The 13,069-nt window shown below is 42.1% G+C and overlaps 1 protein-coding gene across 1 annotated transcript; it reads left to right on the plus strand.

Annotated features, from left to right (window-relative positions):
- The first annotated feature begins 215 nt into the window (after positions 1 to 215).
- arhgef38 (Rho guanine nucleotide exchange factor (GEF) 38) lies at positions 216 to 11,965 on the plus strand. Its single transcript, XM_063220123.1, has 14 exons — positions 216 to 516; positions 3,549 to 3,733; positions 3,991 to 4,108; positions 4,452 to 4,599; positions 4,695 to 4,712; positions 4,860 to 5,059; positions 5,232 to 5,365; positions 5,482 to 5,586; positions 6,019 to 6,150; positions 7,035 to 7,403; positions 7,628 to 7,762; positions 8,251 to 8,452; positions 10,763 to 11,001; positions 11,510 to 11,965. Exons 1-14 carry the CDS (start codon positions 297 to 299, stop codon positions 11,690 to 11,692), a joined length of 2,388 nt encoding a protein of 795 aa, XP_063076193.1. The 5' UTR covers positions 216 to 296; the 3' UTR covers positions 11,693 to 11,965.
- Positions 11,966 to 13,069: the final 1,104 nt, after the last annotated feature.

Raw genomic sequence — 13,069 nt, forward strand, 5'->3', positions numbered from 1 at the left:
GTTGCTTCACAATTCCCCGCTGTTTCCTCTCATTTTTTGTGCCTGTCTCTAGGTGCATTAGTGTGTCTAGTGATGACGCATAGCAGTGCAGGAGAAGGGGAGGGGCCACAGGTCTCTCCTGTGACAGGTATGACAACGGGGCAGGGGGTGGAGTTACCTGTATGGAGCAGGTTGCTAGTGTACACAGCAGCTCTGCACCTGTTGCCCTTCCCAGGCAAACACATACACTCTCTCTCTCTCTCTCCCTCCCCCTGGCCCAGCGAGAGAGACGACAGCAGGGGTACGAGGGATTCAGGATGGATCCCAACGAGGCCGGTGGAAATGAAAAAGAGAAAGAGGAGAAGAAGGAGAAAGACAAAACAGTTAAGAGGAGGAAAAGGCTGTTACTCAGGTACTTAGAGAGGAGGAAAACAGACACGATAGTGGACGATGACAGCTCCAAAGGTGATATTAACATTGGAACGTTGGTCAGAAGGAGCCAGTCAGATAAGACAGAGTACAGCGCCAGGCTAAAAGGTAAGTCATCCCTAGACACACATATGGTTCACTTTGTATTGTACTGGAACCTTTTTAACTGTGGAAGACCTGTCTTCACAGTTTCTACAAGTTCCTTAAAGTGATGACGCTACTGTATAGCGTCTGCCTTCCGCTTGTTGATGCTTAGCACCTGTTGGGTTGTTATGTGGGAAGGATGAAGCGAGTCCTTTGGGATGATGTCACATATGCAAACTGTGCTGGCCTCCCTGCAGTAGTGTTGGGCAGGGCTAGCCACCAGGCTGCTACTGTAAACAAGCAATATGTGACCTTCGTGTGGAACGACAACTGTCTTTGGATTTTGCAGGAAATCATTAAGATACAATATTTGTTTATTCATCAGGGCAAGAATAAGGAAGCACACCAGCATGATTGATGTAGATAATGTCTTGAATATTGGATATTGCTGCAACATTGGTAGCTTGTGTTTAAGTCAAACACTGACAATACACAATGCTCGTTTCTCAAATTACAAAAAACTAGGCCTCAGCATTTCATGAAAACCTGATAATCTTGTCTCATTCACAAAAAGGTGTCTGTAAGTCATACAACAGGAATGTAGACCTTCTGGCATGCCAGAATACCACTGACACTACCATAAACTATGATGGCAATCTGGTGCCACTTGATTGTTTGGTTCTTTGGTATTGTCATGCAGAGCAGGATGGTGGTTTGTGCTTAAATAAATTACACTTTTCACTTGGGTCAGACTGATGAACATGATAAAATACAGGTTTTGCTGTGAGACACAACCTCACATCACCATGGTGACGACAACTGCCATGTGTCAAAGTATCCACATCAGCTGGTCTGACATGTAGGTAAAATAATGGCAGTCAACACCACATCAGCACTTTCTGTTGTGGATGAAGCACTTAAAAGGAACTTTGAACAATATGCACCTACTTGATGCCATTTAATAGGTGGACAAAGGTAAAGGATGACTTCACTAAATGAGGAAATACAGGACTTGCAGAACAATAACTTCCCTTCACATCAGTACTTGTTGGTTAGGTCATTAGTTACAGTCAGTAAATCTGCTGTGTATTTCTTGTTCGGCAAGTTCTCCCAATTATGATGTTCACATACCTGTAGGATTAAATCAGAGGTTGTGTTATGTGTTTCGTGTGTGCTTTCCTCAACAAATATCAATGTAGAAATGTATATTGAGTGCATTCAGTTGCCTTAAGTTACATGGCATTCCAGTTCAGGAAATGAGTTGAGCTGACTTGCATGATGTGCTGCATAGTTTTCATGCATTATGCATATTGGATCTTGCTGGTTTTAAGTTTTGTCGAACATTTCCATGGTATTTCAGGGCAGACTGTGATTATGATAAAGCTGCTTCCTTTTCTTTCGATTCCTACAGTTTGTACCTTCAGGGCAAAAAGGATAAAGAAGCACACTTGTGGCTTTTAAATCATTATTCCGACGCATTTTCTCACGGGTGGAGCCTTTCACTTCTCATTCAGCCTGAGTAGTATAGTTTTCACTGGGAAATGTAGCATTATGAGAGTTCAGCCATTGCCTTGCCACTTTATCTTTTTGTAACTTTTTTATTAAATTAAAAATGAATTCCTATTAACCAGTTTTTGTCACTCAGAAGAATATTGCAGTATTCTATATCCACTCAGATTTCTAAATAAGTGTTAAGGCTTGTAATGTGATATCATGGGTGGGGTAGCAGTATCCAGTTTAGTCCTATCCACGTCTGTGAGATTGGCAGGCTCATTGTCCTTTATTTTCATTCTAAGGAAGGCCTGATAGATACTACATCAACCAGCCAGTATACCCAGAGTAGGACATATAAAGATTTGCCCCCTAAACCTGACTATTTGCTAGCCTTCACCTTTTGGAAGGTGTATATAACAGGGAGTTCAGTGTGCTGTGTTTAGACTTTCAGAGACTTTCAGAGTTTGTGTTTGCACTTACTAGATGTGGGTGTGGTGTGTAATAGTCAGGTGCTTCCTCCAGCTGAAGCTAAACTGGAATGTCTTTGCAATGCTTTGACATTACATCACCATGGGAATCATTTCTGTAACCTGACACCAGGCCATCTTTCCCTTCCCTTTCCCTTCCCTTCCCCTCCCCCACCAGTCCCACTCTAGTGAGTCTCTCTCTCTCTCTCTCTCTCTCTCTCTCTCTCTCTCTCTCTCTCTCTCTGAGAAGAGGAAGTACAGTGAGGTGATTAGATGGTACGGAAACATCACTCTTCCCTGAACACAAGCTCAGGCCTCATCTCAAATGCAAAGTGCAGGCATGGAGACAGATTAGCCACTCTGAGCGACGAAAGGGGGGGAGGCAGAAAAAAGACAAAACCTGATTGAAATTCTAATGAAGGTGGCCACCATGCTGTCAACGCCATTAGATGTAGCCTATACCAGTGGTTCCCAACCTATGGGTCGGGACCCCCCTTATGGGTCGCCAAAGATCCACAGGGGGTCGCGGAGCCCTCTTGATTTTAAGGGGTTTCGTTTTAAATATATATAGCCCATGTTGAATAAAAGACAAAGCATTTAACTAATAAATGCATAGACGCAACAAATTGTAAGTGCTACATTAAACATTTATTCTATATTTGACCAAAGACGAATTGAGGAATAAAATAACTAAAATCAGTTTTCGCAGGAAACGGAGGGCATCTCGTGACTCCGTCTCGTGCGGGCGCTCGCGTGGTTGGGTCACCAAAGCTTACAATAGTAAAAACATGGGTCCCTTAAGAAAAAGGTTGGGAACCACTGCTCTATACTATGGGCTAGATTTGAGCTGGATTTATATTTTTTCTCTACCAACCTACCACAATTCAATATGTTAATCTCACTAATAATTGAAAGGCATACTTACCGTATATATTCAATATACAGTCTTTCATCTTCATAAAATATCAATAATGCAGTACATGAGCATAACTTCGAACACCCACTCGTGTTTAGAATGACAAAAGTGTTTTTCCCTCTTCACTGTACATGTCCCAGTATTCTTACCTTGTGCGTGTGTATTGTGTGACCCACTAGAGAAGATGGCCCCACATGACCTCTCCTCACCGGCGTCCCCTGCACTTGACCCCGAGGAGCTTCGGCAGAGGAAGATGGCGAAGAGAGCCAAGGTCATTGAGGAGTTGGTGAAAACTGAAAACGATTATTTCACCGACCTTGATCTGTGCATTAGAGAGGTGCTGCAACCTCTTCGCGTGGCTCAGGTATATGGTTTGGCTATTCTTTCAGACATAGTTTGCCAAACGGCAAACTCATCAGTTGGTTCATATCAGTATCAGATACACAGCAAGTCAAGTCAAGTGTACTTAATTGTCAAAAATGTAGCAGAGATGTTAGCACAGAAGTTTGAAATTGTGTTTGAACATATTGTTGTAGCGAACCTAACATCACCACAAAATATGTTCACTTGTTGGAATGTTCACTGCATAGGTTCACTGTAATCTATGTGCGTTTCTGGTAGGTGGTGGATGTAGACCGCTTATTCACCAACATGGAGTCTGTGTGTGCCGTCTCAGCTGAGCTGCTGCACAGGCTTCAGGAAGCCACAGCAGAACCTGACCCTCTGGCCGTACTCACAGGTAACACACACACACACACACACACACACACACACACACACACACACACACACACACACACACACACACACACACACACACACACACACACACACACACACACACACACACACACACACACACACACACACACACACACACACACACACACAAACAAGATAAGGTGCAACAAAGGGGAGGCACTGCATAGTATAATGTAAACATTATCTTGAATGTATGAAAGGAGGCACTGCATAGTATAATGTAAACATTATCTTGATTATATCAGAGAAAAGACACTTATGGCGAATGTATGAAAGATTTCAGTTCTGTCTCTTTTTCTTGTATTGTTTCCATCCTTAAGGGGAGGTTTTCATCCAGGCCAAGGCTGTGTTAGAAGAAGTTTATAAAATATACTGCTATCATCATGATGATGCCAACACTTTACTGAAGTCCTACGAGAAGGAGAAGGAGATTCAGCAGCACTTCCGGACATGTATAGGTTCACTCAAGTAAATACTAACCTTTTTATTATATTAAACTTTATTATCACTTATTTACACATCCTCCCTCAGTGTTGCTAATTGTGCTCAATTATTCTTTACAGGCAAATATATGCACAAGAGTAAGTATCCTACAAAACCAATACTTGTCTTTCCTTACAACACCACAATCAGCTATGTCTAAATGTACCCCTAGACATGCATTCTGATTTGGTTGCTTGCTTGGTTATACATGACACTAGTCTCAATTAAGTTTTTGCCACACTCAGGGGAAAATCCAATCTCCTGGACATGGGTTCCCTTCTTATTAAGCCGGTCCAGCGGATCATGAAATATCCGCTGCTGTTGGCTGAGCTCTGGCAGGCCACCCCTGAAGATCATCCAGACCACCAGCCATTACAGGAGGCCCTCGCCTCCGCCAAGATCATCAACCTAAACATCAATGAATTCAAGAGAAGGAAAGACATTGGTGAGTGTGCACAGCCACTAACTAATGTAGGGCTGGGGATATACTACTCACTGTATTTGTACCATTCTTTGCCATTCCATCTGTCTAACTTTATGGGAAAATCCCTATTAGTGAATACTGTAGTAATGAATGCAATGTGTCACCTCTACCTGTATACGTACATTCTCTGTAGTGATGAAGTACAAAAGGAGTGATGGGGAGGGCACATTGAAAGGCAGGCTGAACAAGTTCAACATCCACTCCATCAGGAAGAAGTCAGATCGGTTAACAGGCCACTTCAAGATCCTCACCGGGGTGGAGCCACAGGTAGGCTACTGATATGGGGACTGAACAATCACACTCGCTTTCCTTTTTGTCACGTATACATTTAACAGTCTTCTGACATCTGATACTCGATACTTACCTTTCACGTTTGTGTCCAGGTTCGAGATGAACTGTTTGACAAAGAGGAGAAGATGTTTCGCAGCCTGGAGAAAGCTGTGAGATTGCTGGTTAAAAATGTCCTGTACTATTTGCAGCAAGCACAGGTAATGTTATAAAATCACATTAGTAGGGAATGGATCGCACTCAATTTTTCTTCTTTCTTGTGGTTTTAGTTTTATTTTAACTTTGCAGGGACTGACATGACAGACGTTTCGGCTGCACAGAGCCTTCTTCAGTGTCACCGGTGACACTGAAGAAGGCTCTGTGCAGCCGAAACGTCTGTCATGTCAGTCCCTGCAAAGTTAAAATAAAATAAAACCACAAGAAAGAAGAAAAATTGAGTGCGATCCATTCCCTACTACTAGATTACTTCAGAGACGCACCAACAAGACGGAAGAGCGCGGTGTGTGAAAGATAACCTTATAAAATAACATTAGAAATAATCTGTTTGAGACATTACAGTACACTTTCTAAATAATCGGGGGTGTTCGGGGCTTATCCACATAATCCATGTTTCTCTCTCCTTTCTCTTTCAGGAAATGGTATCTGTGACTGCAGAGAATGCACGTGATCTTGAGAAAATTCTGATGGATCCAGACATAATAGACACCAATGGGTTTCACAGAACCAAGAATGATAACACCTCCACAGACCCTTACAAGCACTTTGTGAGTTTGTTTTAAATTTTATTAACACCTCAGGTGTGTCCCCCGTAGGAAAGCGGTCTTGCTCATGTGTGCCTCTATCTTGTGACTTGAGATATATTCTCATCTTGATATCTTAGGCCTACTGTGATCAAATGTTTCTGGATTACTTTCGGAGCAAGAGGTAAGCTAATTTGTGATAGAAGACACAAGTTGAGATAACCAGTTGAACAATGTTTGAGAAGAAGGAAAAACAGGAGGACATTTCCACCTTTTATCCTTCTTTCTCATCTGTAGCCTATATCCCTACTCAAGTACAGTACTCTTCTCACGTAAGCTACTACTCAACTGGTTACTGGTTACTCAGCTTGACCTCCTCTATATTAGTTAGGGCCTATGTCTTATATCTCAATTAAGCTCGCAGATACAATTAATCACAGAACAATATGAATAATAGAGAGACAAGATTCAACCACGGATATGCAATACCGCTTTCCTATAGGAAATAAATGTATAAAGTAGTATACAATGTTTTTTGTTATCATATTTACGTTTTAGCGTGTTTGATTCTATACTAGTTTATAGTAGCCTAAGTTTACGATCCAGTATTTACAAGATGAACCCCTTAGCGCAGCACCTATGTTATAACCTTACTGTCACCAAAATTGTAATGGCTATGTCTTAATGTGTTACTTAAGGCTCTCTGCACTGTCATAGCTTGTTGTTATGATGTAGTTGAGTATTTTCAGCAAATAGTGAATAGGCCCGCCGGCAACCCCATGTGCAGTAAGAGGCTACTTAATTGATTGTACAATATGATGACACAGGATTGAGTTTGGTATGATGTTCTTCTAAGTCATTTCATTGTGATGTCCATTTCTGAAAGTGTTTGGATGTTTTTTCCACAGATACAGAGAATGGAGCGGCTGGTTTTGGCTCCTTTGTCCTCGCTGCAGAGCATGTTTGCAGCCCCCCAGAAGCTCATCCAGAAACGCTACGACAAGCTTCTTGACTACTGCAGCCGCTTAGAGAGCCGTTCTTCTCCTTCTTCCTCCTCCTCTTCTTCCCCTTCCTCCTTGTCCCCCTCGCCCTCTGAGGAGTCGTGTCAGGCTGGTCGTGACTACCAGGCCCTCAATGCCCAGCTGGTAGAGGAGCTACAGAGGTTCAACCTGGCCACCCAAAGTATCCTCAGCAACTGCCTTCTGTTTCTGGTGGCACTGCTGCAGCAGCTAACGGAGCTCACCAGGCAGCGATGCTCTTCCATCCACCAGCTCCCGGCAAGTGTCTCAAATATACATTCGTTGATTTGTGACAGAATCATTTACCTCTGATTCCCTGTTGAAGCCAAATGCCAATCATAATGCATGGTCATGATATCAATAGAAGAGAATATAAAATGCAGTGTCCCTTTTTAATTTAGTCTCTTGCTTGTGCTTATTCTCTTAAGGTAATTTTGTGCGTGAGCTAAATAATAATGAAAAATATTGTTTCTTGCATTCAGGCACCATTGTCAAATATCAGTGAAGTCCAGAACAGTATCATGGAGGAGCTTGCTAACTTAACTTTCGTCAAAGACAACGCACAACGCCTGATGGAGCGTAAAGTCAGCTTTGAGAAACGTGAAAAGAAAATTGTGGTATGTTGAGAAAAAGTTTGGTTTTCAGTAACGCATGTAAACAACTGATTCTTGAGAATGTGGCTAAAACACGTCCCATTCATAAAAGTGCTAATTTTGTTGAAAAAAATGTTTTCTTGAACAAACAAAATCCAGGTTATTAATGATCAAGTGGTTTGTTACACACACATAAACTTTTTTTAAAGGTTTAATTGTATTTCATGACTGTGTACTCCCCCTCCCCACTTAGCAAGGTATCACTATAGGGATGAAGCCAGTAGTGAAATACATGTCTGTTATCCTTGTATCCTTGTATCCTTGTATCCTTGTCCAGTTCAGGGTCTGAAGTGAGCAGTTCCATCATTGAGTTTGGCTACTGGCTTCATCCCTATACTGATACCTTGCTAAGTGGGGAAGCAGTGTGGCATACCACCCAGGCAGCATTCTAAGCTGGCGTCACTGGGCATTAGGTTGATGATGTCAGGACCTCTGTTGACTGTTGTCCACAGGCCCCAGAGATCCAGCGTCAGGAGGAAGGACAAAGGGCTCGGCTGCTGCAGGACTACCCGGCTGAGAAGCTGTACCAGCTGAAGCGCAACTGCAATGCGTGCCAGGAGATGGATGTCAGTCTGCTGGAAGGGGAGGTGGTAGCCCTGCTGGAGGACCATGATCCGTTGGGGAGCAGCAGCCGCTGGCTTGTAGACACAGGGGGTAAGTGTGTGTCTTTATATGGCAGAACGGTGTACATCGAGCTTTTTTGTAAACAAACATGTACAGAGCTATGCCAATAGATACAGTACTCTAAATTAGTGTTTCTTAACTGGTAGGTCGGGACTCAAAAGTGGGTGGGTAGCCAGCTGTGGTGTGAAAATGTATTAAAAAATAATAATTGCCAGTAACAAAAATGAGACAAGGTGTGGTGTTGAATGAATGGCGCTCATATCAAATACATGAAACATACTCTTCTCCACTGGTAGACATGGTAGTGTATAGGCCTATATCTTTGATAATTAGACTTCACTGAATTGATCACAGTCAATACATATGTTGCATGTAAACACAGAAATGTAAACCAGTTTCTGACTGTGCAACAAAACTTGGGTCACAACATATCTGTAATGACCATACAATTTTGGGTCCAAGACTTCTCCTTTAGCCCTTTGAGGAGTACCATCACAAATATGTGATTAGAATTTTGCCAACATTTTGAGTTCTCATTATGATGTCATAAGGACTTTGCGAGATTTTTAACACAGACTTCTATGGGAGCTGTAGAGTGTAAAATTCTATTTATTGACATAACGTCATTGATAATGTATGGTAATGTTGTTTGGAGAATTGCTTTCCCAGTTTACAATACACAGTGGGAAGGGTCCAAGGAATAGTAATGTCCCAGTGCTTTGGACCAATTCTGTTCATATCCCTTGAGGGATGTTGCCTAACAACAACAACAGCCTGGTGTTTGTAACTATGATGTGATCCATGCCGTGAGCAAAGGCACCCACATCAACACAGCAATTCTGCTTTGTTTTGCAAATCCCACTCTCTCACACAGAGAAAAAGCAAAATATTTTGTGCAATGCAGGTCCGTTTATAATAAACAGTTTGAAGGGACTCGCTGCACAGGCAGTGGACATCTGTGTAAGTGCACGTGTCTGGCAGAACTTTGAAGCACTGTCAAAAGTATAGCCTAGGAAAAAAACCCATAACTGATCACTTCGAAATTATCCGTTTTTCTGATTTTACAACTAGACTTGCCATGGCAGGGTTTTGATCTAGTGGCCCTCCACCCAGCCATTGATTGACCAAGATGCGTTGCTTGGAGCACAGTCCTGCTTTAAAGAACTGTCCTCAGAATCCGGGCGCATTGTCAGAACAGAAGGAAGCAAGTTTCGGTTTAAGATAACTCTGGATGTGGCTTCAGTTGCGCGTCCTTCACAAACACGAACCTTCCCAATTCAAGCCTTGCTGAAGCACTCTCAGATCATCACCAATCCTTTGCCAAATTTAACATGCACTCCAACACCTTGTCATCTCATGGTTAGATAGAGACCGGGAGAGATCTACAAACCAGTGTCTTGCACCTGCTGTGAAATTTTGCAGAGAATCGGTGATGTTCTGAGTGTGCTTCACCAAATCTCCAGGCCTGAGTCCCATTGAACACTTCTGAAATGTGATCATCAAGAGGGATGGTCACAAGCCATCAAACCAAGTTCGGCAGCTGAGGGCATTTTCACCCTTTTAAGTGAACCAAACTCAGTCCTCTTTAAGTGGACCAAAAAGGGAACCAACAGCAAAATAACTCTGTTCTGTTTTTGTTCATATTATGAGCGTAAAACAAAAAGAATTGTCTGCTCTTTCTGGTCCTGTTACGCTTTTATGGTGTCTCAGTCTTCTGTTTGACCTCACTTGGTCCTCTAGAGCTCTCCTTAAGTGATTCCACCTAGTCACAAGTGCAGCTTGTCAGGACTCATAAGCGAAGCAGACTGAGACCATGTCAATAAAGGTCTCAGTACAGTTCACTTCCAAGGGGTCTGGGTACACTTTGGAGCATTCACATTCACACAGAAAAAACAGTGTCACAGATCTGAGTTCACTTAAATCGCTGAAAGGGACCAGGTGTGAAAACACCGTTAAATTCTTGCACTAGGAGTTGTTAATGTTCCTTTTACTCAAACATATACCAATCAATAGTAAAATCAGAACAAAATATTTTAAATGGTCTCTTAATATGTTCCAGTAGTTTCTGCTTAATAATATGCTCTTCTTGTTCAGCCCATATACATTCTCAATACATTTTAGAATTTTAAAATGAAATATCTTGCTCCAGTCTTGCATCCCCATAACTGTGCTATCCAGGTTTCCATCTGCCGACACTGATCCCCCCATAAGCGGAGCTTGGATCGCCTTTTCTCTTACAATGCTACCATTCACCCCCCATGTCCCTGTGTGGTTGAGAAGTGATCTCCAGTTTCCCCTCCGCTCTCCTGACAGACAGAGCTCTCTTTGTGTGTCTGGCAGGTACGCAGGGCTATGTGTACTCTTCCTTCCTGAAAGTCTACAACCCCCAGCGGGAGCAGGCAAGGGCACAGGCTGAGCAGGCCGAGGACTTTGACAACCTGAGCCTGTTTGTGTCCGGGAGCAGCAACACCAGCCTTCGCAGTTTCAACCTCCATGTTTCTGACAGCAGCTCTACCCTCTCTGGCCTCCAGGTGGAGCCAGAGGGCCCAGAGGACACGGACACTAGTGATGACCAGCAGGTGAGGGCAGTGTGTGGTTGGTTGGTGATGGTCAGGGGGAGTATGGCATACTTTGGATATGGCACTGGCACATTGAAATTCAAATTTCACTGCATGTTATTCTTTCATAGTATTTTTATGCGTTGTAATAACAAATGTCTTGCTGTCTAATGAATGTTTTCTCTGAAGATTTTTCTATGAATATTTTAAATCAAATATGGCAGGTAGCAGGCTTCACTCAGGTCCTACCTGCCATACTTGATTTCAATGAAGATTTTATAAATGCAATAAACCTTAAATATCACATTGAGTTCTGACTGGGTGTTGCAGATGATATATAAATCGAAATGTCATCAAATGTTGTGAAAAAGGACACAGTACTAAAAAAAACATGTAAATAGTGCCATCTTCTGGCCAGCCTTACAACCTACAGAAAGAGTTTGGATACCTTCAGGTTCCACTCAGCTACAGCTACTGTACTCAGTTGAAAGACATACTGTACCTGCCTAATCAATGTCTTGCTTTGCAGTTTTATGCAGTGTATGCTTTCCAAGCACGCAGTGACCAGGAGCTCACCCTTCAGGAGTCCCAGCATGTCCGCATCCTCAAGTTCAGCGACCTGGGAGGCAACAAGGATTGGTGGCTTGCTGAGGTCAACGGCCAAAAGGGTTATGTTCCAGCCAACTACCTCGGAAAAATGTCATACGCTTAGAGGAAACTGAACATTAATTTAAAACTCGGTCAATATGAAGTGATAAAAATGGTCAGACTGCAGATCCATTTTGATATGAAGTCTTGCACTATGACTTACCCTTTGTGCTTAGCACTTTCCACACAGATACAGTGTTGAAATCAACGATGTCACCAACTGACTCATTGTGAGAAAAATGTAATATGAAGATACTGAATATTTTATAGAAGATATATTATTAACCCATCTATATTCTGTGGAGATACTTTTTATGGTTCTACATTTCACTCTGAAGTTCTGAATAAATATGTTTAAAACAATAATCTCTGTTGTATGTGAGTTATGCATGAACTTTACAAATACATTCAACCATCCTGCTTAAAATTGATGTGAGAAAAGTTGAAAGAGAAATGTTGACCTAACATTACAATCCAAGTGCAATCCAATCACTGGCTGAGACATTTATCGTTTGGGGGGCCAAGCGCATTTCATTGACAAAAACACTCAAACAATTAGGCCTATAGAATAGATATAGAGAGTGCATTTTCCTCAGTCATCTGTGTGTATACAGTATGCGTGATGTTTGTTCTGGGTCCAGCCAAAGCTCAGACTAAACCTACACCCCTGTTCGCAGTGTTGCGTCTCATGTCGTCATCGCCCTGCAAAACTTACTCCAAGGACATAGCACAGAGTCCATAATGAGGTTACAAAAAAATCCTAGAGGGTCAGCTGAAGACTTAGGCCTACAGAAATCACAGGAACATATCATCATCTCTGTTGACATATCTACAACACTGACCAAATTAAGCAAAAATTGCATTAATTCTGTAAAAAAAATAGGGCCTACTATACCTTTGAAGTTTTCAACAAAAAAAAATGCTTCACGGATCACAGAATTACTGCTGACTCTGTAGGCCAAAGTTGAAACCAAAGTTGAATTGGTAATTGGAACTCACAATGTCATGTTTGGAGGAAAGTTGGAGAAGCACACCTTCACCAAATCCCCATCTCCACTCTTAAGTATGGTGGCAGGAGCATTATTATATGGCACTACCTTGATGCCTCAGGCCCTTGTCAGTTTGCTATTATCAATGGAGCAATGAACTCACAAAAATATTAAGATATTATACAGAAAAACATGAGATAGTCTATCACACAGTTGAAGCACACGAGAGGATGGGTGCTGAAACAGGACAACAACCCATATATTTTTTTACAAGTAAAATCAACTTTACATTGGCTTCATAACAAGTGAATACACATTCTGGAATATCCAAGTAAACACCCTAGCAAAAAACAATTGAGATGATATGGTGTGACCTCAAAAAAACTATTCACTCCAGACCATGTTTAATGGCCAATTTAAATTAAAATGTGAGAATTTCTAAAGGGCGTACC

This window comes from Engraulis encrasicolus, chromosome 16, assembly GCF_034702125.1.
Source record: "Engraulis encrasicolus isolate BLACKSEA-1 chromosome 16, IST_EnEncr_1.0, whole genome shotgun sequence".
NCBI lineage: Eukaryota > Metazoa > Chordata > Actinopteri > Clupeiformes > Engraulidae > Engraulis > Engraulis encrasicolus.

Excerpts from the sequence above, each read along its gene's own strand:
- arhgef38 (XM_063220123.1), top strand. The coding sequence starts at position 297 with ATGGATCCCAACGAGGCCGGTGGAAATGAAAAAGAGAAAGAGGAGAAG. Across the intron at positions 3,734-3,990 it reads AACCTCTTCGCGTGGCTCAG|GTGGTGGATGTAGACCGCTT; the intron begins GTATATGGTTTG and ends CGTTTCTGGTAG. Across the intron at positions 5,587-6,018 it reads ACTATTTGCAGCAAGCACAG|GAAATGGTATCTGTGACTGC; the intron begins GTAATGTTATAA and ends TTTCTCTTTCAG.